The 26780-nt window shown below is 45.5% G+C and overlaps 1 protein-coding gene and 1 long non-coding RNA gene across 3 annotated transcripts; one reads left to right on the top strand and one right to left on the bottom strand.

Moving 5' to 3' along the window:
- Positions 1 to 81: 81 nt before the first annotated feature.
- On the bottom strand, positions 82 to 7906 carry LOC122367616. The gene is made up of 2 exons (XR_006254088.1): positions 7094 to 7906; positions 82 to 1079 (listed from the first exon to the last, which is right to left on the bottom strand). It is a non-coding gene; the product is annotated as an uncharacterized LOC122367616 (long non-coding RNA).
- An 11356-nt stretch (positions 7907 to 19262) lies between these two features.
- Positions 19263 to 23613, top strand: LOC122367615 (pulmonary surfactant-associated protein D-like). 2 transcript variants are annotated; one of them, XM_043340888.1, is made up of 5 exons: positions 19263 to 19659; positions 20631 to 21264; positions 21373 to 21729; positions 22054 to 22181; positions 22424 to 23613. In XM_043340888.1, the coding sequence occupies exons 1-4, from the start codon at positions 19618 to 19620 to the stop codon at positions 22056 to 22058; spliced, it is 1038 nt and encodes a 345-aa protein (XP_043196823.1). In that variant the 5' UTR covers positions 19263 to 19617; the 3' UTR covers positions 22059 to 22181; positions 22424 to 23613. The 2 variants fall into 2 exon arrangements, with proteins under 2 accessions (XP_043196823.1, XP_043196822.1); XM_043340887.1 differs by having other exon boundaries at positions 20631 to 21729.
- Positions 23614 to 26780: the final 3167 nt, after the last annotated feature.

Here is a 26780-nt window from a genome sequence, read left to right as displayed (position 1 = left end):
ACCTGTTCATAACACATCACAGTTTATGGGCTTCAGGCTGCCGATCAAATACCAGTTATATCTATCAATCTAATACCAGTGAAAGTTTTGCCAACAGCTGTCAGCTGGTGAACCAAGAGTAGCAGGCGGTGCTGGTTCTTGGGAGTAGGTCAGTAGTTTGTACTGCATTCTATTCAGGAGTCCAGGTCTTCATTCAGTAGCCATGGAGACTGGAGAGAGATGACAATCTGCTGAAGAAGAAAAATCAGTCAAAATGGGTAGGCAGTTGGGTTTTTATTAAGTGACCCATTGTGAAATGCTCCATCAAGCCTGATAATGCTGACATAGATGGGTAGAGGTACTTTGTTGCACAAAAATCATCGGTTTAGGGAACGTTTGCTCACAGAACAAAAATTGCTTTTCTTTAGTCAAGACTTTTCGCAGAACAAATCTTCCGAGTTCAAGAAAACTTAGAAACGGGCCACTTTTCTGACACTGACGGGCAGGATTTTGAGCGGATACTTTCTGGGGTCGGATCATAATGGGTTTAAACACATGACATCGGACGTATAGAACAGTAAATAGCACTAACGCAACCACAATACACGTTGTGACCGAGATGGCGGGGATAACGACAGTTTTATTATGCTGAGCATTTCGTACTCGAATCTGCTGAATATGTTTCTTCAAGTTAGACAAATGGACACTTTTGTCCTGAAGTGGGGGAATGAAGTTTACTGCTTCGGGGAGTGAAACATTAGTTTCCGAAAGATCAACAAGTACATTTGACCAAGTATCTATTACAATGTCAATAACTTTTACGCTCTGGTTAAACTTAGCAAAAAGCTGAATTGCCTGGTCACTTCGCAATTGTTGGCGGTGCTCTGCAAATATACTACTGACTTTACTTTTAAAGAGCTTCACATGATGCTCCAGCTTCAATACAAACGTCCATGATGTCCTGGTTTCGATGGGGATGTGAAGAGTCCAGTGGTCGTATGAAGCGTAGAGATGGCCTCGGGGCAGGAAGAGAACGTTGGCCGTTGTCGGAGATGTCAGATAGAACAGGAATGTCAGGAAGAACGGTCTTGCCCACATCTCTGGAACACACACAAACAACTATTAACATTTCGCAAACATGAGGTTAGTACACGAACAATTGAACGGTTCACTGACCGAACGTAAAATGAACAACACATACATGGCTGTGGCATACTAGCCAGAGTCGGTATATCATTAAACACAATACAACGTGGTACCGCGATTACGTTGTCTTCGGCATACAAACCGGGATCCATATTCTATATAAACACTATAACACCATACAGCCGTTCAGCCTTCATCGTACTAGCTGGGTTCCACAAAATACTGTAGACATTCGGCTGTCATCCGACCTGTAATAACTCAGGGGGCCGGGGAACCTTTTTACATTTTTTCTAATTGTTTGAACATGTCGGTCATCAACTTCTCATGTGTTTTCAGCATCTTAACTAACAGGGCTTCTTTCACACGTGGGTTAGTACACATTTGCTCCTTTTCAATATGTACACCATCGGCGTCCAATTCGTCTGAATCCGATTCGTGGTCGTGGTCGGCACATTGTAATTTTGAAGGAGGGCTACGCGCTTCTGCATCCATGTCGTTCGACTCTGATTCTGTACGGGTGAGTGGTCTTTTCATAGGGGTAGGTTCAACTTCGAATGGATCAGATAACTTTTCCGTTCTCAGGCGCTTTGCTAATTGGGACAAAGGAATATTCTCGTCGTCAGAACTATTGTCTTTCAATTTTTCTTCTCTCCATCGTTTTCGCATTTCGGATAACGGCACGTCAAGATCTGCATCGGAATCAGAATCTTCAGGTAAAGGTGGGTAATTTTGTTCACTCGTCGACGGTTTCGCTGGAGCGTAAGTTTCAACAGGGGTTGATATCGAACTGGGGATTGAATCACGAATAGACCGATCTGTGACTGTTTCAGTATTATGCATTTCTGTATCAGCGAATGAGAACTTTGATTGACGTGGAGGCTGCACACGAAGTGGAACCGGGATAAACGACTTCTGTTTTCTTTCGTACTTGCTGTTGATATGATGGGGTTCTTCTGTCACGTTTTCCCAAAGGGTATCTGGATCAGCGAATCTCAAATTATGAACGTTCACTACTTTGACATCGCCAGACAGCTGGTTCTTAATGACAAAGGTTACGTCGTTGATGGCTTTGATAACGCGGTAAAAAGGTTTCCAATGGCACGACAGTTTGGAAGCATTTTGAGTCGCCTCTGTAGGGTTTCTGAAATAAACCATATCACCGACTTTGATTTTCGTTGGCTTGGCGGTACGATCGTAATAAAATTTGTTTCTCTCATGACTTTGTACTAGGTTGTGACGCACATGACTGTAGGCAGAATGCATGTTTTCGAGCATGGTAGGTACGTAATCTTCACCTTGGTAACGATATTTTGGAGATAAAATGCTATCGAGTGGTAGAACAGGGTCACGACCGTAAAGAAGGAAGAAAGGGGAATACTTGGTAGTCTCGTTTTTCGCGGTGCGATAAGCAGACAAGATTGAAGGAAGCTTTGTGTCCCAGTCACGTTGAGATTTACTCACTAACTTTGCTAACATGTCGTTCTGAACTCTATTATATCTTTCGCATTTGCCGTTCGATTGCGGGTGGTAAACGGAAGTTCGGATATGTTTAATGTTGCTAAAAGTTGTAATTTGGTCTATGACGGCGTTACAAAACTCTGTACCATTGTCTGAAATCATAATCCTAGGACAAGCATGGCGAGGGATGATATGTTCTAATAAAATTTGGGCAACCGTTTCTGCACTTTTTGATGAGGTAGCGAACGACTCTGGCCATCCAGAAAATAAATCCATGACAGTAATAATGTACCGGTTTCCTTGGAAACTTTCAGGGTACGGACCGGACGTATCTACTGCGATCTGCTCGAAAGGAAACTTGGGGATTGGCATATCTTGCAGAGGGGGTCGCTCGCGTCTGAGTTTGCGCATATTACAGGCGACACATGTTTTTAAATACCGAACAACGTCTCGATATAAACCGGACCAAAAATAACGTGAACGGATCTTGTCGTACGTTTTATCTATACCTAAGTGTCCGCCGAAATAGCCTGAATGAATTTCTTCGATGATCAGTTTCTGTAGGGGCTTGGGAATAACTAACTGCAAACCTGGAAATGAGGGGTATTTGGACGGATCAGAAACTCGATATAGTAGACCGTCTTCCAAAATATAATAACGAGACACTACAGCATGGTTCGAATGATTTGGGTCCTGTAATACTTTGATCAATTGTTGGATCTCGGGATCCTCTCTCTGAAGTAAACCAAGGTCGGGGTGTCCTTGTAAAAACTCTTTGAATTTTTCCTTGGGAGGAGCCTCAGGTAACTCACTTCTTTTCACTTCAGTCTCTACTTGAACGTCAGGCGCTCTATCGGAATCAATCACATTCACACTACACGAAGATTCATTATTTACACCGAATGTGGCTACGCATTCGTCGACATGGCACGGTAATGACTCACTAGTCATTAATCCATTTCCTGGGATATCCGTGTGACAATCCTCTCCTGAGGTGTCCAGTCGCGACAATGCGTCTGCAACTACATTCTGACGTCCACTAATATACTGTATATCACATCCATACTCATCTAATATAATCGCCCAACGTTGAATCCTAGCATTCTTCATTTCAATGGTGAACAGGTGCTTGAGGGGCTGGTGGTCCGTCATAATCGTAACTTTACAACCGAGTAAATAGGGACGGAACTTTTGTACACTATATACAATCGCATAAGCTTCTCGCTCGATAGTAGGCCAGCGTTGCTGGGTTTCGTTGAGCTGATGCGACAAATATTGGATGACTCTTTCACCCAATTCAGTCTCTTGGACTAGCGCAGCACCTATGGCGTTTTGTGACGCGTCAGTATATAACTTGTACGGCTTATCCACGTTCGGATATGCCAAAATTGGTGCAACTGTTAAAGCTGAACGAAGAGTTTCAAACGAAGACTGACATGCATCATCCCAATAAAAACGACGATTTTTCTTTGTTAGTTCTGTCAATGGTTTGGCTATCCTTGCAAAATTTGGAACGAATCGCCTGTAGAATCCACACATACCAAGGAATGATCTGACGCCTTTGACATTTGTCGGAGGACGGAGATTTTGTATTGCACTTATTTTCTCGGGATCCGGTTTGATACCAGATGGAGTAACTACATGGCCTAGGTATTTTACTTCTTGTTTCAAAAACTCACATTTTGACATCTTCAATTTCAAGCCAGCGTCTCTCAAACGTGAAAAGACTGCATCTATATGTTCTAAATGTTCCTCAAAGGTTTTTGAATAAATCAAAATATCATCCAAATACGCAATAGTAAATTTGTGTTGAATGCCCCACAGTACTTTATTCATAAGCTCTGAAAATAGACTGGGTGCATTGACATACCCAAAACATAACTTTTCAAACTCGTATTGACCCATGAAACAAGTGAATGCCGTTTTGGCCTTTGACTCGGGATCCATGGCTATCTGCCAGTACCCACTGCGGAGATCCAAAGAAGTGAAATATTTCGCACCTTCAAGCGAAGCCAAAATGTCGTCTATGCGCGGAAGAGGGTAACTATTTTTGACAACGATCTTGTTCAAAGCACGCAAATCAACACAAAACCGTTTTTGTCCGTCCTTCTTATCTACAATCACAATCGGACTAGACCAGGGACTACGACTAGGGGAAATGATGCCAGCCTGCAACATTTTTTGTATATGCTCTTCTACAAGTTTTCTCTGACTGAAAGGCAACCGGTAAGGTCGCTGTTTAATTGGTGGATGATCACCAGTTTCAATTGTTGCTTTCACTAAATCAGTACAACCTAAATCCAAATCACTTTTTGCAAACAAATCCTCATTTTGGGCCAAGAAGTCTTGTATCTTTTTACGTTGACCTTCGGACACATGTGACAATCGCGCTTTTTGACTTTCGGGGACGTCATCTGACGGTTCACTACACTGGTCACCTTCCTCACTAGCTGTAAATATGCATCCTTCCGGGTCTTGTAAAACTTCCGCAATGCCAATGACTGATCGAGAAGGCAAAACGTAATCCCTACCAGTGGCGTTCACTATCACGACTGTAATACGCTTGTTGTTGTCTACGTGACCTACACTTTCAACCAAACACAAACCAGGTTCTTCTCCTAGAACGGGTGCATTGCTCAAAGGTTGTACTATGCAATCTTGATCTAGCAATTGAACACGGTTGACTAACGCGGGAATCTCTATATACGACTGAGCAGGAATTGTAACTTTGTGAGGCACTCGAACCAAAGATGTCGTCGTTTGGCAAGTCAGACGTTGCGGTCGCAGAGGGATGACGTTACCGTTGAGGTTCATCGTCTTTTGTCCAAAATCCAATTGAACACCGAATGCGGAGAGAAAGTCGTTGCCTAGGATACAGTCGTTTTTCAGACCTTCTACGATTTGGAATTTGAACGGTTGATTAAATCCTGCAATTTTGACTTGTAGTACGGCCGTTCCGAAGTTTGTGAGTCTATGACCAGAGATAGAACGAATAGGAACGCAGTTCCTCGTAGAAAAACCCTTGATTTTCCTGCACTGAATTTTATCAAAAGCTTCACGTGAAATAAGGGATATGTCCGCTCCTGAATCTACTAACGAATAGGCTTTTTGGTCGCTCAGAGATACATAGCACATCGGCGTATCAGGTTTGATTCTAATTTGTGCTGCTTGCGGTCCAGGTTTCTTTGTAGAAACTTTCCGTTTCGGACCGTCTTTCTTTGGCGCGTTTCTGGTCGCTATTTTTCGAGACGCGCGTTCGCGTTTCCCTGGGTACTTTGGGGAGGAGGACGGGTGGAGTTGCGTCGGCACGTACGGCGTACATGTCCAGGTGTGCCACAAGCGATGCAGATGGGGGATCCATCTTCGGTCCACTGGTAGTTCGGTCTGGGAGTCTGAGGGACTTGAGGGGGAGTTTGTACGTTGCCATAGTACGACATCAGCGGGGGTGGAACATCAAAGCGGACTTGCGGGGGAGCTGTCGGGGGAACGTTGAAGTAAGTCGGTGGGGGAGTAGTCGGAGGTACGTTGAAACGCACCTGCGGTGGGGCGGTCTGAGCACGTTTTTGCGGTTTCAGTTTTTGGATGTCGCGAGACATTCGCTGCACTTGGGAGGTTAGATTCTGAATAGTGGTCCGAAGTTCAGAGTCTGTAGCGGACTGAATACCGCTGCAGTCCATGGGTTCGACGTCGGACTGAGGAGGGGAGTGATGGCGGCAGACTTGGAAAGTCCTGTCGGCCTGCTGCTCACTTTCAGCGAAAGCGAGGGCGTCGTCGAGGTTAGTGAATCTTTTTCTGATCAAGTTTCGCGCCAAGCTGTCGACGCTCACGCCTTTTTGGAACACTTCTACTAGGAAGCGTTGCGCCTCAGGGGCAGAGAGATTTTCGAATGCCTCCGATGCCATTGTCCGCAGCTTTTCAGCAAAATTTTGTACCGACTCACCACGGTTCTGTTTTAGACGTCTGCATTTTTCCGAAGCCAGGTACGGATCAGTCATTTCGCTATACCTTTCCTTTAGTTTGCGTCGGAGTTCCGACCACGTGATTTGGGGGTTTTCTTTTAGCATGCGTGAAGCGTACGCACCAGCGGATCCGTTTAAAGTGATGGTCGCCAAAACACACATACGCTCTGAATCGCAGGTAATAGATATCTGATCCATGTCGTTTAACCATTGGGCGAATTTGGCGGAACCCTCCCCGGAGAATGTTCGGATGTGCTGAGTTAGACCCTGAATACGGAGTTCCTGACAAATGTTTTGGAGCGCTTTGGTGATGACTGCCTCAGACATTTTGAAAACTCTAGTAAGTATAAATCAATCAGCGAATACAAACAAGTGGTGTTTATGGAGCGTTGACAAATAAACAGTTCAGTTGACACACGAAATGCGGAGATAACAGTCACACAATGCAAAAATTACACAAATGTACACAGGCACAATAACAGTGGAACAATCGAAAGTGAAAATGTGGGCGAAGACGTTCAGGGAAAAGAGAGGAAAGAGTGACAGCTTACTGTTCGTAGACTTGTAGAGCAATTTCTTGCGGAACCAATTTCAATTCTTGAGTTTTTTTATTTAGATCCGGGTCACGGCACCATTTGTAACAAATGTAAAAAGTAAATAAACAATTTCTTCTTCTGTGATAGTCTGTTTTGGGGCCTCTTGTTCGAGCCGTATAACCAACACGGTTTTCTTTTCTTCAAGTATGTATTGCAAATTTGACGATTGAATACAAAAGTAATAAACAGTCGGCCGAGACTTTGAATAACGATACGTCAGGCCACTACGGCGGTTGGCTTTCGAATGAATCTTTCACAGCTCCTGCTCGGCGTTCGGCGTCGGCCGCTATATTCAAACGTCATACACACACGTCATACATATAGATGTACGTCATATCATAGCACCAATCAGAAGCGGGCGAGGACAGGCGTCGCAGGTGAGGAGTGAGGACCATATAAGGATATTGTAAGTGGGCGAGGGGGTTGGGCAGTAAGTAGGTACAGAGGGAAGTGGAGGACGGGGTAGGAACGAATTTCGTTACAAGAGTTCAACAAGTTGCCCAGGAGCCTGTGCTATCGAATTAAGAAGGAGTTTGATGAAAGGGTGGCGGGTGGAGAGAACCACGATGAAGTTTCGTTACAAAGGAAGACCCACAAGAGGAGGCGAGATTCCACCAGGACTCCGGAGTTCGTCGAGCAGCTTCAGAACGCGATTGATGAAGATCCTGGCAAATCAATGCGGTGTCTGGCTCGGGAGCTGAACGTGGATGAGAAGACTGTTCGGAAGTGCGTTCATGAAGACATAAGGTACAAGTCCTACGCACTCAAGAGGCATCAATTCATGGATGAGACTACCAAGAAGAGAAGGTCGGACAAGGCGGCTAGGCTGCTGTGCAAGTTGAAGCACCCTCAGGACACGAACAAGCTGATCTTCTTCTCAGATAAGAAGAATTGCTGCCAGGATCAGAAGGTGAACAAGAGAAACGATCATTAGCTATGTTCTGATGCTGAAGAAGTGCCAGTTGTCATGTCAACGAAGTTTACAGCCACGGTGATGGTCTGGGAGTCATCTCCAATGAGGGTGATGTCATGCCGCCTTTCTTCTTCGAGGAAGGGTCAATGCTGATGCGTACATCCACGTGATGGACACAGTCGTGAAGCCATGGATGGAGGGCGTTGCTGGAAACCGTCACTACGTCTTCCAGCAAGACGGAGCACCAGCCCACAACGCCAACAAAACGCAAGCATGGCTGGAGGAAAACGTGAAGGAGTTCTGGCCAAAGGACACCTGGCCCCCAGCTCCCCTGACTGCAACCCCTGCGATTACTTTCTGTGGGGCGTTTGTGAGCGGGAGGTCAACAAACGCCCTCACAACACCAAGGCCTCCCTAAAGACCAAGATCACCGAGGTGATGGCCTCCCTAGACAAGGCCATAGTGGCCAGTGCCTGCAAGCGGTTCCGCAACCGCATCGAGCGTGTCGTGGAGGCTGAGGGGAGATTCATTGAGTGAGGCAGGAAGTGGACATAGCAAGGAGGAAGCGTGAAAAATTTGAAGTCAATACATTGATTTTCGCAGGACTAACCATCCAGCACAAGTTAAATCGACTGTAATCGCTCTACTGGAGTTCTCACGTTTCGTGAGCGTTAGGGAGCCAGACAACAACGCGGCGTGGGATGCAACGCTGCGGAGACTCGAGGTCTGGAAAAGAGACGCAACGCTCAGGGACCATCACCGCCAAGCGGACCTCCAAGATCGCATGGGCGATGAGGAATATTTGCTATCAAAGGAAGAACTGACCTTACTTCGAGTCAAGACACTGGAAGAGCTCGAAAAAAAAAATGCAAAAAAAAACTGTGATTTCTACGAGAGGCGACGCGGTGAAGCTGAGGCGACTTCTAACTACAGCCATTCTGCTCGATAACTTCCAACGATCTGGCACTATCATCAACGCTACGCTGGCCCAGTACCATGACTGTAAGGAGGGCATCATCAGGGTCAAAGAGCATAAGAGCAGGGCATCTTACGGCTCTGCCAACCTAGTGATCACGGATGTAGCGTCATACCTAGACTTCTACGTCGCTCAGGCCAGGTCTTTTTTGACTAAAGATGATCACATGGATGAGCTTTTCCCCTCGTCGGATCCTTGGGAGGATTTGGGTCTTGTGTGTGTCATGTTTGGTGTGAGGAAGTTTAGCCCCACCATTCTCCGAAAGGCTGCGTCAACGGCAGCCTACAGCGACCTCCCGGAGCTGGAACGCCGCCAGATGGCGAATCACATGACTCATCGTCCGGAAACAGCGTTTAAAGGAAATAGTTCACATTTTAACATGGGTTTTGAACTGGAATAGCAGTTCCGTAGCTTGGGATGAGACGAGCATAAATCAGGAGCTTTTACAGCCCAACGATCACCCTAGGCAAAGATATTCTATTTCTCGTCCCGAAAAATGTGTCTTGCGTTGAGGGTGAGTGCCTTGCATATATTCGCATCCAGTATGAAACGAGCATGGGTCCCGAAAATTCTTCAGAAACTATAGAAATTATCTACGAGAACTCTAGAGAAATTCGCTCCAGTGAGGCGCTCCAGTAACAAAAGCACGAGCAGATCGCCCAAATGCCGGTGGCCGCGATAATTTCTCTAGTTTCTGAAGAATTTTCGGGACCCATGCTCTTTTCATACTGGATCAAGTGTGCCTTACAGAAACTGAAAAGTTCTTCCTATATCAAAAATATAGAAAATGTTATTTTGTTATAAAAAGGTTTTATTTTCTTTGCTGATCATTTTGAACATAAAAAATCACAAATCCATTGCAAAAAAAATAATTTCGTGAAAGTGAACTATTTCCTTTAAGGCATATGCGGCCAAAAACCGGTCGGCCGATGCTGTAAAGAGTGTCGAAAGGATGAAACGTGTCATGTACAGTGAGACGAGCGTGTCTGGCGCGAAGGATGACGAGCGCAGCACGATACCGAGTTCTGCGGGCGCTTTGGAGCGCCAAAGCCGCGCCAGAGTTCCATTTTCTCCACGGCAGGAGATAGTCATCGAGCGAGAGGCCTTGACACCTGTACATCGTCAAACAACATGTTCCATGATAGGTGGGAGGTAAGACTGGCAAAAAAGGCCGAAATCAAGTAGTCAAAAGCTCACAAGGCCCATGGCAAACGCAAGATGTTGAGAATTGGCCATTTGGGTCATGACATGACCTGAAAAACAAGGTCATATCTCCGAAACCAAAAATTACAGAAACTTGAAATTTTCAGTGGACATCAAGAAAGGATAGAGGAATACGAAAAATCAGCCTTCTAGCTCTAAAAATGTTGAGTGCAGAGCAGAAAGACTAACTGGGGGGGGGGGGGTGGCAACCCCCCCCCATGTGCGGGCGAGGGTTAAGGTCACAATCTCGTGTAAGTCAGGTCAAGATTGGAAAAAGCTCACAGGTGAGAGTTGGTGCTACATTATGCTTATATATTTATCCTTTGATTTAACCCGGCAGGCGGTGGGCCTACCAGCCACCTTCCGCGCGGTGGGGGGGGCATTTTTTTGCCCCCCCCCGTATCTCCGAAACTACTGACGGATCCGGAAAATTCAAACGGCGTTCGATAGCCCTGTCAAATTTGTCGAGGGAAACCAAATTTCATTGACCTCGGGGTCACCGATGACGTCACAGGTCAGGTCAAAGAGAAAATGTTTCACCGTTCACGGGGCTTCTAGGGAAAGCGCTACAACACCGAGTAAAACGCATTTTGTCGAAAATCAGCGATAAGGCGCCAGTTGTTTAGTACATATGTTGCTATTAGAGGTCACTGGTCATACCAGGTCAGGTCACAGGTCAGGTCACCAAAGGTCACCAAGGGTCACCACATGAGCCCAACTTTACTAAGGTTATGCGATGCATGTTTTATGGCCAGTTTTTCATTTCCAACTCAATGGTGTTGGTTATAAGACCATCAGGTACGGTTTAGGTCACTTTCTGGTGGAGGTCCTGGTCAGGTCAAGGTCAGGTCAAAAAAGGTCAAATTTCAAAGTTGATATTTTTGCATAAAATGGGTATCGATTCGATGCAGCTCGTCACGGGGAGTCTAATGGTGGTCTTTGTTTTGCTCTACGAGGTCTAGAATTGCTAAAAATTGAGTTTGAAAATTTGACATCAATTTTGAAGTTTTTTCGCTATAAGTTGGCCAGAAAAAGAGATATCGATCTCAAATTTGGTATGTAGATAGAAGGCGGTAGGGACTATCATATATATTCCGGTTTTTTTCGAAATTCAAAAAACATTTTGGATTTTTTGGCTATTATATTCAAAAATCTATATTATGATTTTTGGGGGTCAAAATAAAAAAAAAATCGAAAAACCGAAATAGCAGTTTTGTAGTCCTTTTGATTCCACACCTTTTATGTCTGAAACATTTTTCTGTATCTCTAAAGCTGTATGCCTCACAGCTCTTCCCGCGAAACCTTTTTTTGGGTCGAAAATGGCAAAAATGACGTCACTCTGACGTCATTAGCGGCCAACCTATCATAGCCTTTGGAAAATTTTTGGTCACCATGTGCACTAGCTGCTCCCGGGAGGGTACTAAGAGTTTGGTGACGATCGGCGCAGCGGTTCTCGAGATATATTGAAAAAACAAAAGGGGGAGCAAAAAATGCCCCCCCCCCCCCCCACCGCCTGGAAGGTTAAGATGGACGCAAGGAAACTACCGAACAGCGCCGCGGAAGCTGCTCCTCGCAGAAGACGCAGACGAAGAAACCCACAGCGGACGGCCATTATTCGTGGCATGGAAGAGATCTGACGAAACCCACAGCGGACGGCCATTATTCGTGGCATGGAAGAGATCAGACGAAACCCACAGCGGACGGCCATTATTCGTCGCATGGAAGAGATCAGACGAAACCCACAGCGGACGGCCATTATTCGTCGCATGGAAGAGCTCGGTGGGATCGTCGACGAACACATACAAGCCAGGGTGGTTTCTTTTAGAAGACACAACATAACGGTGGCGAGCATGGTTTATGACCGAGCCAACTCTACAGAAATAGCCCCCGGAAGCACGACGGGGAGGTCAATCACGATGACCATTGCTATGGCCTACAATACCCATCCAAGAACTGCTCCGGTTGTTTTTCAAACAGCTTGCGGTTAAGTCTAAGAAAGCACCATCGATTGTCTAATGATGACCCAAAGACTAAGCATGCAATATTCAAGCAACCCATTGCATGTCAATTCAGATATGATAGTTATCGGTGCATCTTTGAAACATAATTTTCTTTCGCAGGAACGCCGACGCAGACGGGGACGCCGCCGAGGGCGGCAGCGGGGACGTCGCTGCCACCAATGTCCAGGAGGCAACGTCAGTGAACGAGCAGGCCGAAGACGTCAGTCACAGCTTCACTGGTAACGGCCTCCAGGGCGCCACTTTGGGCTTAGTTTGGCTTTGCACCGCAATTAACGGTTAAATGTAATTGAAAATGGATTAGTAAGAGTACATCCTAAGCCAGAATACGATGTTCTACAAATCTAGAGTATTTCTAATTGTGATGGCATTACAGACTACTCCGCCAACCCAAATAAGGCATTCTGTCGGACGTGGACTGCGCGCGGATGAACTCGACCACCTCAGCTCCCCCACCCGCCCCCCATGGATGCCGGTTCCACCAGCGGAGGGGACGGGACTCGGGCCGGCTAATGTCAACACTGGCCGGCGCCCGGGAGGCGAAGGAGGCCCGCTGCCGCCGGCCCGCTCACCGCGGGTGTCGTGGCGGACGGCGGGTCAGACGCGCCAGGGGAGGAGGAGGGGGCTGCGGCCATGGCAATCGAGTCCGTGTGTATAGTTATGTACGCGGCTTCGTGCGGGTTACACCAAGTATGTGCGTGTTCGGCGTTCGCGTTGTGTTATTTCGTATTCGTAAGTGTGTGTGTTTTCTTGTGTAGGTATTTCTTGTGTTATCTTCAACCAGCTCGGACTCGGAGTGTAATCGCCACGCCGATTGTGGATTGCTCTTGATCGTCAATACATACATACATACATACATACATACATACATACATACATACATACACTCTGGTGAGGGCGATGCTGCTGCTGTCGATGCCGTTATCGTCGACCATCTCAAAGCTCTCCGTGGCTCGAAGGACACAGCTGGGCCATCCCGTCGTCGCAGCACGAAACTGAACGTCCTGCCTGGCAGGTCCGTGCGCATCAGCCCATCTGACTGGTGACAGCGAGGCTGAGGATCTTCCCGAGTCGGTGACGTCTGAAGAGGATGAAGACAGTTGGAAACAGAAGAATGCGAGGACTGAAGAGAAAGAGGATGAAAGTGATGACGGATCTGTCGAAAGAGACAAGGAGCAAGCCTGTGACCCGTCAGCTGGGATCGACTGGAGCTGTGTCGCCCAGGGTGACTTTGTAACTGTGCAGCTGAAGGGAAAAAAGGAGACAAAGCGGTTCCTTGCACAAGTTATCGCCACAGACCCACCAAGAGTGTCTTTCCTCAAGAAGCAGACATGGTTCAGTTTTGTGTTTACCATGACGGAAGACATCAGCATCATCGAGCGTCAGCATCATCGAGCGCGAGCATGCTCGCGCTCTACGAGCGCATGCTTTTATTGTAGTGATAAATGTGTGCACTGTACAGGGTAAAGCTAGTAAGTGTTCGTCATGTAGAGTTCCAAAAACACCTAGCATCACAAGAGAACTATAATTTAACCCTCGCCGGCCGAGGGGGGGGCGGGTGCCGCCCCCCCCCCCATAGGGTTTTTTCGCGATAGCTCCGAACACGCTGGCGATAGAGAGCTGAAACTTGGCATACCTGACCTTTGATCCAAGCCACATCTTTTGACACCAACCGCATTTTTGGGTCAGGTCAGGTCACTGACCTATGACGTCATAAGTGAACCTCTGCACGGTCTTCAGATGTCGCAACTTCGCAACGCCCTCACTGCCAGAGGAGATGTCACAGGGAAATGAAACTTGCAGGATCTAGTATCCATTATGAGTCTCACAACTTGTATATCTCGGATTTTTCCTAAAGGTCATATGAGGTCAGGTCATTTTCGTGACCTCACCATTATAAGTCAACGGGGAAAAATTCAAACTGCTATTCTGGCGCCGGGAACGATCTCCAACTATCTCAAGCACACAGAATCGTGATTTGATGCACTCCTTGCAAGGTTAGATGCGTCACTTTTGCAATGTTGACCTTGCGTGACGTCATTTATGACGTCTTCAAGGTCATATTAGTTTTTCGTCAATAACTCTTGATCAAATTGAGCTAGCGAGTCGAGAAAGCCACCAATGGACTCAGGAAGACCTGCCGAATCGAATGATATGCGACATGACCTCTTTCGACCAACTTCGTGACCTGGGGGTGCTGACCTGACCTTGACCTGAGGTCAACACCCCAAGTTGACCTGACCCGGACAAAAAGTATATCATTCGACGCGCCTGAGCGAGGCGAACACGATGCTGCCAAAATCGCGGCTCTGCGACCGTTTTTTGCGAAGTTATTCACCAAAAACTGAACCGTACCCTGGGGCACTTGACCTGACCTCAGAGGTCACCGGTTGACCTAGGACCTTAAAATCGGGTACCAATCTCTGCGTCTCGTAACGGCGCACACGCTCGTTTTTTCCGCGACGCGCTAGCTCCACCAGGGGCGAAACGGCGAGGGGGGGGTCGTACCCGCCCCCCCCCCCCCTCGGCCGGCGCGTATGTAGAAAACCAATAGGTCCGGCGAGGGTTAAGCTAGCCTGACATAATATTGCCATGGTAATCAATTATTGAGAATAGCAGTCTATTGTCTTTGAAAATGCCGTGACACATCATTCGTTAATCGTTTTCCTTCGCTCATTTCAGCTGTTCAACACCGAAGATTACAGGCAGCTTTTGCCAAATTGTCAGGGAACTCAGATTTGTTTTTCAATAGAAAAACACAATTCTAAAGAATAGTGTTTTAACTATTGACAACAAACCTTCGGTATGTCGTCGCTGCTCCGCGCCGAGAGAGATTCCAAACACCAGCGGCAGTGACTGCCAACCCTCCGGCGGTCGGTTCTCCGCCGCCCGGGGCCGAGCGCCGGCAGGTGCCGGCAGCTCCTGCAGCAGTCGCTGGTGCAGGAGTAACTGCTTCAACATCAGCTTCGGCGCAGCCCGCGACTGCCTCAGCCAGGCCTGAGACTGCGGACGGCGCGGGTATCACGCCACCAGAGGTGGGTAATAATGGTCTTGAGCCGCAAACAATTTACTGGTCGTCCTATCAGTTTTGTTGTTCTCTTCCCTCTGTCATCGGAATTTAAGGTTGCGTCTTATGCCCTGCAGCATCGGGACCCTAGAGATTGTTCTAACTTATCGTACCAGCACTTTTCTTCCCCCTGTCTTGAGATTTTCATTCAATGTCAATGCCATTTTATTCCAAAAGTAATCATTGTTAGCGCCAAATCGGGTATAGTCAATAGGCACTGGTCTTAATGACTCATTTCCTTCGATCGCATCCATCTTTCTAATCAGTAACATTTTAACATTTTGCAGGGTGTGGACATTCGCCCTGATGCTTTGGCCTTCATCAAGGCCCAAAGGAGCGACTCTCTCTTTATTAAAAGCCTGGGAGTCGCTGCATGGGGCACCCGAGCCCTGGGAGAGATATCGGTGACGGGAAAAACTACCAACCGCTATGAAGCTAAGGCGGCGAAGGACGGCCTGACTCCGACAAAGCTGCAATACGTGCAAGGTTAGTTCGGTTGGGAAAATGGGGACCGGGACAATCATGGCAAAAATAATTGAAACGCACGGTACTAATGCATTACTATTTCACCTTTTTGTAAACTAAAAGACATGGTAAATAGCCTTTTCATATTAGACTTATCCAGCTGAAGGAGTCTGCAACGTTTTTTCATCATTTCATCTTCATTATCTTCATTATCTGCTATCATCATTTCATCTTCATTCAGTAACGTTACGGACCAGCCAGTACAGTTTGTAGGACATTGGTGGAGGACCGCATTAAAAGAAGTACTCAAGACCTTCAAAAATGAGATTTACTGTCGGCAGATCTGGCGCACTTGTTACCTTTTAATTTCCCGCTTTTCACCAATAATGCGTACAAGGCTAACACAACGTATTCTAGGGCCTTGATCACAACACATCTACTGTTGGGTTAGGTTGTTGCTTTAAAATAATATATTCTTTGGATAAATTGTCAGTACATGTCTGCCTGGTTACTTTCACGCCTTTTCCTTGGAAGATCAACCGTGCTAAGACTGAAATATCAAGATGACTGAAAGGTAAGCATTACCTACCTATGTAGGCAAGGCAATGATATGTCAGCTAGAGAGGTATCTACCTCAGTGGCGGCGGATTCGGGGGGCAGGGGGGGCAGTTGCCCCCCCCCCCCCACGTCTGGCAAAATTTAACATAAGGCCTATGGGCGTTGCATGGAAAGAATGGACTTGAAAACCAGCTTTGCCCCCCCCCCCCCCCCAACTCTGAGGCCAATCCGCAGCCACTGATCTACCTACCTATTTAGTTAAACCTTAGCAGGATTTTAAACATTTTTTGGAGCTTCTAAGCAAACTAATTTGACATACTGTTTTTGAGTCTGATTACCTTATAGTCATTTATTTTGCCAATGTGTGTATTAGGATTGGGTGTTATTAGGAACAAGAGGGTTGGTGACAGGTTCTTGTTGCTGTTGCTTGCAGGATTTTGGAGTGCTTGTTCTAAATTTGATAATTTCTTTGTTAGTTTTTTTTTTAAACTAACGACCTAACCTAATGTACAGGGACAGGGTTTCGTATACAGTTGGTTGGATAGCCGCCCCACCAATATTGGTATTTGCTACACCAACATTTATTTTTGCTCCACCACCTTTCATCACCCCCCACCCCAGTCAATGGTTTTACTGTTCCTTTTAACTGTCCAACCCACTCCTGTTCAGCCACCTAATTTGATCATAAATAGACTTCCATGTTTTACTAACTCATTTACAAAACTCCACCTATGCTAGTGTAGCCTAACCTAACGTAACTTGAAATAACGTAACATATCCAAGCCTAACCTAGCCTAACATTGTGGCTCCCAACACCCAGGGGCCTTCAGCCCCATTAATCCTGGTTTTGTTGTACAGGTGATTGTTTTTTGCTGACCAAGCTGTCTTGACAATTTGTTTTGGTTGGCTAGGCTTGCTTTAGTGGACGGCTCTTGGCCCAATTTAGGTACCTAACCAAATTGTCATGATAGTTTTTGGTTGAAACAATATTCATCTGTTACTGAGATTCGGCTTACAAGTTTATGTTTTGTTTGACTGCCTGCATTCCATAAGTATTTCGTCGGGAATCTCTTTAGGTAGGTATCAAAACAACCAAAGCTCTTGCAGTATAACACAATGTTCATTCAAAACTCAAGCTCATTGGCAACAAAAATGACCATAAGATTTGGACCCTCATGTCAAATTAGGTACTCTAAAAAGAACAAGATTTATGTTCAATGTCCTGTTAGAGGTTATGAGTAAATAAAAAAACTGTCAAGATTTGTAAAAGTTGGTGAATGTTCGTTTATGTAATTGGTTTGGTTAATGTGTTTTTTTTTTGTTAAAAAAGAATTTGTTAAAAGTCTGCATGGAAGGTGAAATTTAACTTTCTGAATCAGATGTGTATGCTGTTTTTTTTTTTGTAAAATGAGCATATGGTAAAGGTTTCTTATCTACCAAGTACCAAGTACAGTTTTGCCATAAAGCATCATGCATTTCTTCTAGAAAAGCCATGCTGAACACAAGTTTGGGATTCATTCCTGTCATAAAATAATATGAAGCTGATTTGTTCTAACAAATACATGCTGAACATGAGCACATATCACCTCACTCTAAAATATAGACAAAATATGATCAAAACAAATGGAAAATAAACATCACTTTTGGACTGAACATGAATATGATAATCATTTCTGCATTCAGATATTGATAAATGTAGAAATGTAGTGCTGCTGTAAATATGTAGCTTCTGAGCTTAATGGTTTCAGAAGTACCATAAATGGTTCTTTAAAAAAAATAGGTAGCAAATCTTGGATTGTGTCTTGTAAATTTCTGCTAATATTGAAAATGTATTATATACCAACTTACAAAATATTTCGCTGTAATTCAGTAGAAGTGTATATGAGTTACCAGCCAAAATTCCTTCATCTAGTTTCATGAAAGATTTTTTTTTTAATAATGGAACATCAATTTCATATCACGTTGAACTGAAAAGTCTCATAAAACTGTTAACTTGAACATTTACTAACTTGATTTTTAATTTACAGATGAATCCGGTCTCAGCTCAACGCTTTTATGGCCAGGCATTGCCTCACCGGTGCCCAAATCGTGCTACCCAGCTTGTGGCTGACACCATCCAAAGCCTCATCTTCAAAGCTCTTAGATTTCCTGTCCGAGAAAAATCTGCAAAAATCATCCGTGTCAAAATCCCGTCGTCAGATGCTTCACTATCATCATCATCATCATCATCACATTTATTTGCATCACACACACAATGTGAGGTGACAAGGTGAGGTGACAGTTATAACACGTAGCAGTACATATACATTGGGCCAGGTAGGTACATACATTAATGCCTGCAGGACAATGCTAGGCCACGCAAGGACATTCACAAGAGCCAATCATTGGACATTCTAAAACCATCGATAGTACCTATACTTTAGTTCAAGTTGTGTGCCTGGTGCTTTCATTTGTGACTGTTATGAGCCTAAGAATTTTACGCGAATGAGAGCAAGTGCTGTTGAGCAGGAATTTGATTGTGTCCACAATTCCATCATTCATACAAGAGCCACGAATAAGCTCACCATCAACATTGCCACATGCTATGTTCATTGTAACTTCAAAATTATTATTTCCGAGGCTATGTGTAAAGCTCAAGAATGATCCGTCTAACTCTGAAGGCGTAGTAGCTAGAACAGCAAGGCTGCGAATCATTATCTGCTTAAGCCTATGATCCGAGCGAAACAGATGAGCAAAGCCGCGAAGCGTAAGCGATCGGAGAAGCTCTTGAACCTTAGGAATGCCAAGCGCTGACATTAGGGCAGAATGATGGGCATACACAGGGAGCCCAATGGCTGCCTTTATACTAGAAGATTGAAATAATTCCAGGTTACTTATGTCAGCAGCTCTCAGTGGAGCAACGATGCTCCCAGATGTCAATACCAGGGCATGTCATTAGACAGTTTTATGAAAGTCTTCGCTACTTCATATGATCCAGAGTGGAGGGTGCGCTTGATCAGCGTGCATGGAGATGCCAATGTTGTGGCTGCCAGCTCCATGACAGTGAGGAACATTAGAGGAGACTGGGCCTTTGTGAAGGGCAGTGACGGCCAGATACAGAAGGTGCGCCACCGCCATGGGAAAGAACTAGTGGTGAGGATCATGCGAGAGAGGCGTGCAGGCCTCATGTAGCGCTAAACATTCCGGGTAAGATGTAGTGTCCTCATTTTGTAAATATTAGTTTGGCGGTACTACTGAGTTGAAGCAGGAAAATAGATTGCACCAGCAGCGTTTTGGTGCATGCAAGATGAACGTCCGCCATCAGCCCAGATAAACCTTTTGTAGGGTAGACCGGGGCAAGTCGCCCCGCCGAGGTAAAACGCCTCACCGATGTTTCTCGGAACTGGCAGAGTTCTGGGGAAACATCCTCTCTTCTATAAAACGTGCACTATATGATCATTATATGAGCAGACTGGAAAGAAATTGTGATGACTCTTTCAAGAGATATAGCCAAAAATGTGTTTTTTGAGTGATTTTTATGTTTTGTTGTCAGATTATGCATCATGGCGTTCTTTTATGGTCCACATCAGGTTAACGACTTTTATGTATTTTGAACAACTATTGTCTAACGCTTATGCCGGGTTGGTTCGTGTTAAATTATGTCTTGCTGGTGTGCAAAGCGTTGTTCTCTGACCGAACTACGTGATGGGGTAAAACGCCCCAGTAGGTCGTGGGGCAAAAAGCCCCATGGGGCGTTTTACCTCATGTGTTGTTCGGGCTACCCACTTTCTAATGTTCGGTAGCTGGCGAACAGTAAGTTTCTATGCCTTTATGTGTATTTTTCTCAGCAACTGGATGGCAAAGGAAGTATTCTGTAAACATTTGCATTGCAATAATTTATTATTTGGTCTTATGAGGCAGGTGAAAAACCTGCTCATACAATAGTGTCATAGCTGAACACCTGACAGGATGGAATGTGCTAACTTAAGAGCCGTGCTTTCAGAGGTCTAAGGGACCTCTCACATAAGATTAAGCATACTACCATGTTAAATCTGTAATCTAAAGTATGGGGCTACTTGCCCCAGGCCGTGGGGCGTTTTGCCCTGGGGTTGGGGCAAAATGCCCCATTTGCAGTTGCTTCACAAATCACTTCCTAGCTTGGAGTCCGATCATAAGTGAATGAATTTGAGGGGTGCAATTTAAAGTAAAATGTCCAAAGAACGCATTGAGCACAAATTTGGCCTTCCAGGTGATGTGGGACAAAATTTATGTAGCAAAATAAATTATCTGGGGCGTCTTGCCCCAGGCTACCCTATATATGTAAAAAGTGGCTTGTTAAGGAAGCAGTTAAATTGAAGTTTGACCACCAGGTGACATTAGATTACATCTTTGCATATCTTTTGTTAGAACATAGTGCAAGTGTACATATCTCTCGCCGAGAATCAGAGGCATTCCGAAAAAAATTGCTGAAGCTACAAACTGCTTACCTAAAAAGCCGTCGTGGTGGACGACAACGTGCGCAGTGGGTAGACGCTCAGTGTACAAATTTCCTACATCTAAATGTAAATATCAATAGCCCGAGCACCTTACCAACTACACCATGGCCAAATCATCCCGAGTGTCTCCTCTTCAAGTACGATGACTGCCCGCCTTGTCCCTCGGGCGCGCCCAGACCTGGTACCTCTGCGGGCAGCAACAGCCGGGAGGGCAGCGCTGGGAACCGCCCGGTAGGTCCGTCGTCCGGCGCGCCCAGCCACGGAGGCGGCGCTGAAGACCGCCGGGCAGGTCCGTCGTCCGGCGCGCCCAGACCCAGAGGCGGCGCTGAAGACCGCCCGGCAGGTCCGTCGTCCGGCGCACCCAGACCCAGAGTCGCCGCTGAAGACCGCCCGGCAGGTCCGTCGTCCGGCGCGCCCAGACCCAGAGGCGGCGCTGAAGACCGCCCGGCAGGTCCGTCGTCCGGCGCACCCAGACCCAGAGTCGCCGCTGAAGACCGCCCGGCAGGTCCGTCGTCCGGCGCGCCCAGACCCAGAGGCGGCGCTGAAGACCGCCCGGCAGGTCCGTCGTCCGGCGCCAGCAGTGCAGGCGATACGGTAAACCGAATTCAAGCTGAGTTGCGTCGACTTCAGTGTGAAAATGGAAAGCTTCGGCGACTGCTGGCCTCGAAGCGTAAGAAAGGACCAACAGAGTACTGTGCACGTACAAAGCGGCGAGTGACAAAAGACATCAGGGAGAAGGCAGCGGAATATGGTGTAAGCGTGTGTTTCGCACCTGAATCGCAATCACCGTCGAGTAGCGCCATAGCTGCGGTACTGGACAATACCTGCATCTCCATGCGGAAGTATAAAAAAAAAAACTCGCCAGCGTGTCACCGACTCTGCCACGTCCTCACAAGGTCCAGAAGGAACGGAGTAGGTGCGTATTGGATGTAACACTATGTAATGTGTGACTGTAATATGTAACACTTCTGTGATATGTAGCTATTGTAATATGTAACACTACATTTCTATTGGCATAATATTTGTCAAATATTGTATAATTGTGGAAGTAATTCCAATTGACTCATTGCTATGCTATATTTAAAAGTATTTGCCTGCTTGGGTTTTTTCCCTACGGCAATATGTTACTGCTTGATAAATTTTAATCCTGAATTAGGAGCATTTCAATCATGAAGCCGCTTTTTTCAGGGCTGTGCCAGACATAAATTTGGTTGCCTAATTTACATGGTTGATATTGCAGGTTGAACACTGAAATCGACATTCTGCCCATGAGAAATGGAGCCCGGCGGAACATATCTGACCTTCTGAAGGCAATGCAACCAGCCGTCAAAAAAGGACCAAACGAGAGCGTCCGCATCAAACTATCAGGTATTAACTATTAAGCGCTTTATTAACGCATTTATCACTTTATTAACGCTTTCATCGCTTTATTAACGCAGTTTTAAAATATCTTAAGAATACTTTACTAGAAACTGTAATGTTTTTTAGGGCGAAAAGAAAGTATTTTACGAGGTGATGACTGAATCTCGCCTTTCGTTACTAATGTCATGCATTAAACTATTGCACACGAGTATGTAATATGAATATTGAATATTGTTTTTCCTCCGTAGGCAACGGGGCTCCAGTTGGAAAGTACCGGAGCTTTGTCAACTTATCCATCAGCCTGCCAGACGAAGAGACTGCATCAAAAAGAAGACCACAGCTTTTAGGCATAAGTACCGCCAAAGAAAACTGGGAAAATCTTGATAGCGTCTTCGGGGGACTAAATCGTGAAATAGATCAAATTCAAAAAGACGGTATCGTTATCGACGGAACGTTAGAGTACGGTTTACCTTCTTCTTATGTGCAGACTATAAATTCCTGTCAACTGTTTGTGGAATGAAGGACGCAAACAGTCACAACGCATGTATATTGTTTGTCCCACAAGTCCGACTACTGTAGATCAGGCGCCAAGCCGAGGAAGGGTTTCAATGCCAGAGATCCGGGAATGGCTCGTGGCTGGCTTCTCCCCGCCATCCCAATAGACAGGATAGTTATTGACATTTTACATCTTTTCCTTCGTACGTCTGACAAGATTTTACTTATCATTCGCCGCGAGGTTCCATGTGACAAAGCGACTGATTTTGTGAAAAACCTTCAGGAGCAGATCACATGCCGAGGAAAAATTGTCGCTAGCGATGGAAAGGTTGAGTTTCAGCACTGTGATGCGAATGACCGTCGCAAAATCATCCGTCACATGATCGATTCCGACTGTCTACTCGTGTACCTAGGACGAAAGAGAGGTGCGTCCATCAAACTCCTCCTAGTGAAGTACTGTAAAATGCTTGATGTGCTTCACCACAGTGACGACTCAGAAATTGTTCGCGCGGAGTGTGATGCTTTTTTGAAGATGTTCGTTACCGTGTTCCAGACCACCATGGTGACTCCCTACCTTCATATGGTGGGAGTACACTGTCACGAGGTTGTCGCTCGCGTTGGATGTCTGAACGTGTTTACGCAGCAACGGGTGGAGAAACTGAACCACAGTGTTACTTCCGCGTACATCAGTGTTAGCAATTTTAAAGGCGGGATCGAGCAGGTGATCAAGCGGGAAGGAAGGATGCTGCTGCGGTCTGTGGAAAATGTGTAGTGGCTAGATCGTGTGCACAGGAAATACAGGAATGTACTTTCATGTGTTCATCCCAAGCTACCTTTGTTTCCATTTGTGGAGAACGGAAAGCTATATGGTTGGTTCAAGTGATTTTCACTTAAAACTTACGCAGAAAATATTACTGAAACGTAGGTAGTCACTAGTGATTGATGCAAATTACAAGTCCTCATTCTTTTTAATGAAATTTATTTTTGCTTATTTAGTTAGTTTCCTGCATATAACATTTTACTCGGTGTTTATTTCAGTGCAAATGAAAATCGTACGGATTTTTTGCCAATGCCTAAGTGGAAAATAGCGTAAATAAGCAGAAAAATAAGTAAACAAAATGCTGCTGTGTACCCAGATTCCTTCCATAATTCCGCACAGATGCTGCATCCCTCCCCCCCCCCCCCCCCAGACTCTGAGTAAAGTACCTAAGCAGCTACTTTAATGTAACAGCCATATCGCACATATAAGGTGATGCACATGTTGGCTGTTGAGGCCGAAAAATAAGCATCTATAAATGCATCAAGGTATGTTAATAAGGTATCATCATATGCACAGTTCCTTGTAGTTCTTTGCACTGGAAGTGCATTTTCATATTCTGGTACTGCTATTCTGTTATTCTCATGCAAATGCCAGATTTCATGATTTTTTTTACAAAATGCGCATTTTCGAGGTCGAAAATGACGCATCAAAATAGTTGAATGAGGCATCAACAAACGCGCAATTCATTGTAGTCATCTGTGCTGGTGGTGCATTTTCATGTTTGTGTACTGTTAGCATGTTATTTGCATATAATTGTCAGATTGCATGATTTTTACGACTTGTCAAATTGTTGAGGTCGAAAATGACGCATCTAAAAACGCATCAAAATAGGTGAACTAGGCATAAAAAACGCGCGATGCCTTGTAGTATTCAGCATTGGTGGTGCATTTTCAAGTTTGGGCACTGCTAATCTGTTATTTGCATACAAATGTCAGAATGCATGATTTTTTTTTACACAGTGCGCATTTTTAGGTCGAAAATGACGCATCAAAAAATGCATCAAAATAGTTGAATGAGGCATCAACAAACGCGCAATTCATTGTAGTTATCTGCACTGGTGGTGCATTTTCAAGTTTGAGTACTGTTAGTATGTTATTGGCATATAAATGTTAGATTGCATGCTTTTTACGACTTGTCAAATTGTTGAGATCGAAAATGACGCATCTAAAAATGCATCAAAATAGTTGAATGAGGCATCAACAAACGCGCAGTTCATTGAAGTCATCAGTACTGGTGGTGCATTTTCAAGTTTGGACACTGCTAATCTGTTATATGCATACAAATGCCAGATCAGATTGCATGATTTTTTACAAAATGCGCATTTTTGAGGTCGAAAATGACGCATCTAAAAATGCATCAAAATAGTCGAATGAGGCATCAACAAACGCGCAATTCCTTGTAGTCTTTTGCCCTGGTGGTGCATCTTCAAGTTTTGGTCCAGTTTGTGCAATTTCCGCCTAAATGTAACAAATGGTTCGGTAGTTGCGTACCGTAGCCGTAATTTACCGATAGGCGGCGCTAGTGTGCTCCAGCCGGCCCAGTGTCCGCGCGCGGCGCGTAACGGAAATGTTTTGAATTATGGCCGATTTTGTGACGTCACTACATGGCAGTTTCGGCCGTAAAGTGGTCAAACTTCGCAATGACGTCCAAGGCATATCTTGCAATGCAAATGCAAATGAAAGCTCCCAAATAAGTAAAATGATAAGCTCTACAAGATGGCTATATCAGTCTCAAAATTTGACCCCACAATCAACATTTGTCATCCCATTATGATGCTCAATGACGTCATTATTTCAAATGCCATTTTTGGGCGTTCTAGTCGGTGCACGAAAAAAAAACAAATGGCACAATCATACCTATTCCTGAGCTTAAATTTCACCTAACAGACATCTTTTTCTTTGCAAGTATTGAACTTAAAATTTTGACCTTTTTTGACTTGACCTGACCTTGGTCTGACCTTCACTGAAACTTGCTAAAATGGATCTCAAACGACACGATCGATGCTGCCATTGGATTCTATGACCAAAACGGACAGGAAAACATGTCCCGCATGACCTATATTATAACTTTAAATTTACCATACCTCTTTGACCTGACCTTGACACTAAGCAGTGCTTAGTTAAGTTAATAAAATGAACTCTATAAGTAACTCTATTCAATTCTAACTCCATTCAACTCTACTCAATTTAACTGTATTCAATACAACTCTATACAATCTAACTCTATACAATTCTATCGCACAGACCGGTCGATGCGAAGAAAGTGTATTTTGATGCACCCTAATCATGATGATGATGATTTGGAGTGACAGGGCGCACCAGCTGCGAGGCTATATCGCGCCCATTTCTTATTTGGCTTCCTCAGTGTCGGGCGTTAAAAATCACCTGAAGGCCGGAGGCCGCAATAAACGAAAAGAGGCGAGAAGAGTCAAGCAAAGAGGACTCGTCACCTAAGACTGCTCTCAAAGAAAGTTGGGCTCCGCGCAGGCCCAGAAACTTCAGCCGCTCAGCTTCCAGTCTTGGACACTCCAGAAAAACGTGTCGGACGGAAAGTCTGTCGCCACATCTCGCACAAACAGGTCTTGGGCCGACGCCAATAAGGTGTCCATGGGTACCGAAAGTGTGTCCTGTGCGAAGCCGACAAAAGATGACCTCCTCTCGACGCGACTTGCGTGACGCAGACAACCAGGTTGCCAAACCCGGTTTGATGCGTAGCAGCTTGTTTGTCTGACATTTGCTCCAAGCCTCCTGCCACTTTCCGCGGAAGAATGAGCTCACCGCAGGGAAAAAGTCCCTGGCCGGTAGAGGGAACCGGCGGGAGCAGGGCTGCCGCGCCGCATGGTTCGCAGCACGGTCCGCCCGCTCATTGCCAGCTATACCAACATGGCTAGGAATCCAGCAAAAAGTCACTGAGGTACCCTCTCGGTCGAGAGCCGTCAAACGGAGAAGAATCTCCTGTACGAGGGGGTCAAGTGGATAGAATTGTGTCAAGGACTGGAGTCCGCTCAATGAGTCGGAGAGGACAAGATATGACCGAGCGGGATGAATCTGGATAAAACATAAAAGTTTGAGGACGGCGACCAATTCGCAGGTAAAAACGGATGCATGTTTAGATAAAGTAAAACATCGCACAGCGTCGCCGCAGACGAAGGCACAGCCAGCACCGAGGTCCGACTTGGACCCATCGGTGTATGCCACGGCATGGCCTGAATATGATGCAATATGTTCCAATGCCTTCGCCTTGAAGGCCAGAGGCAGAATTTGGTCTTTCCGTGTGCCTGATAGGGTTAG

This window comes from Amphibalanus amphitrite, unplaced genomic scaffold, assembly GCF_019059575.1.
Source record: "Amphibalanus amphitrite isolate SeventyFive unplaced genomic scaffold, NRLGWU_Aamphi_draft 000882F_arrow, whole genome shotgun sequence".
NCBI classification, from domain to species: Eukaryota; Metazoa; Arthropoda; class Thecostraca; order Balanomorpha; family Balanidae; genus Amphibalanus; species Amphibalanus amphitrite.
The sequence above is the reverse complement of the archived record's forward strand: the minus strand, read 5'-3'. Positions and strand labels throughout refer to the sequence as shown.

Coding starts and splice junctions, on each gene's coding strand:
- LOC122367615 (XM_043340887.1), top strand. CDS start 19,618: ATGCAAGATGAACGTCCGCCATCAGCCCAGATAAACCTTTTG. Junction 19,660..20,630: donor CAGCCCAGATAAACCTTTTG/TAGGGTAGACCG, acceptor CCCAGGCTACCC/TATATATGTAAAAAGTGGCT.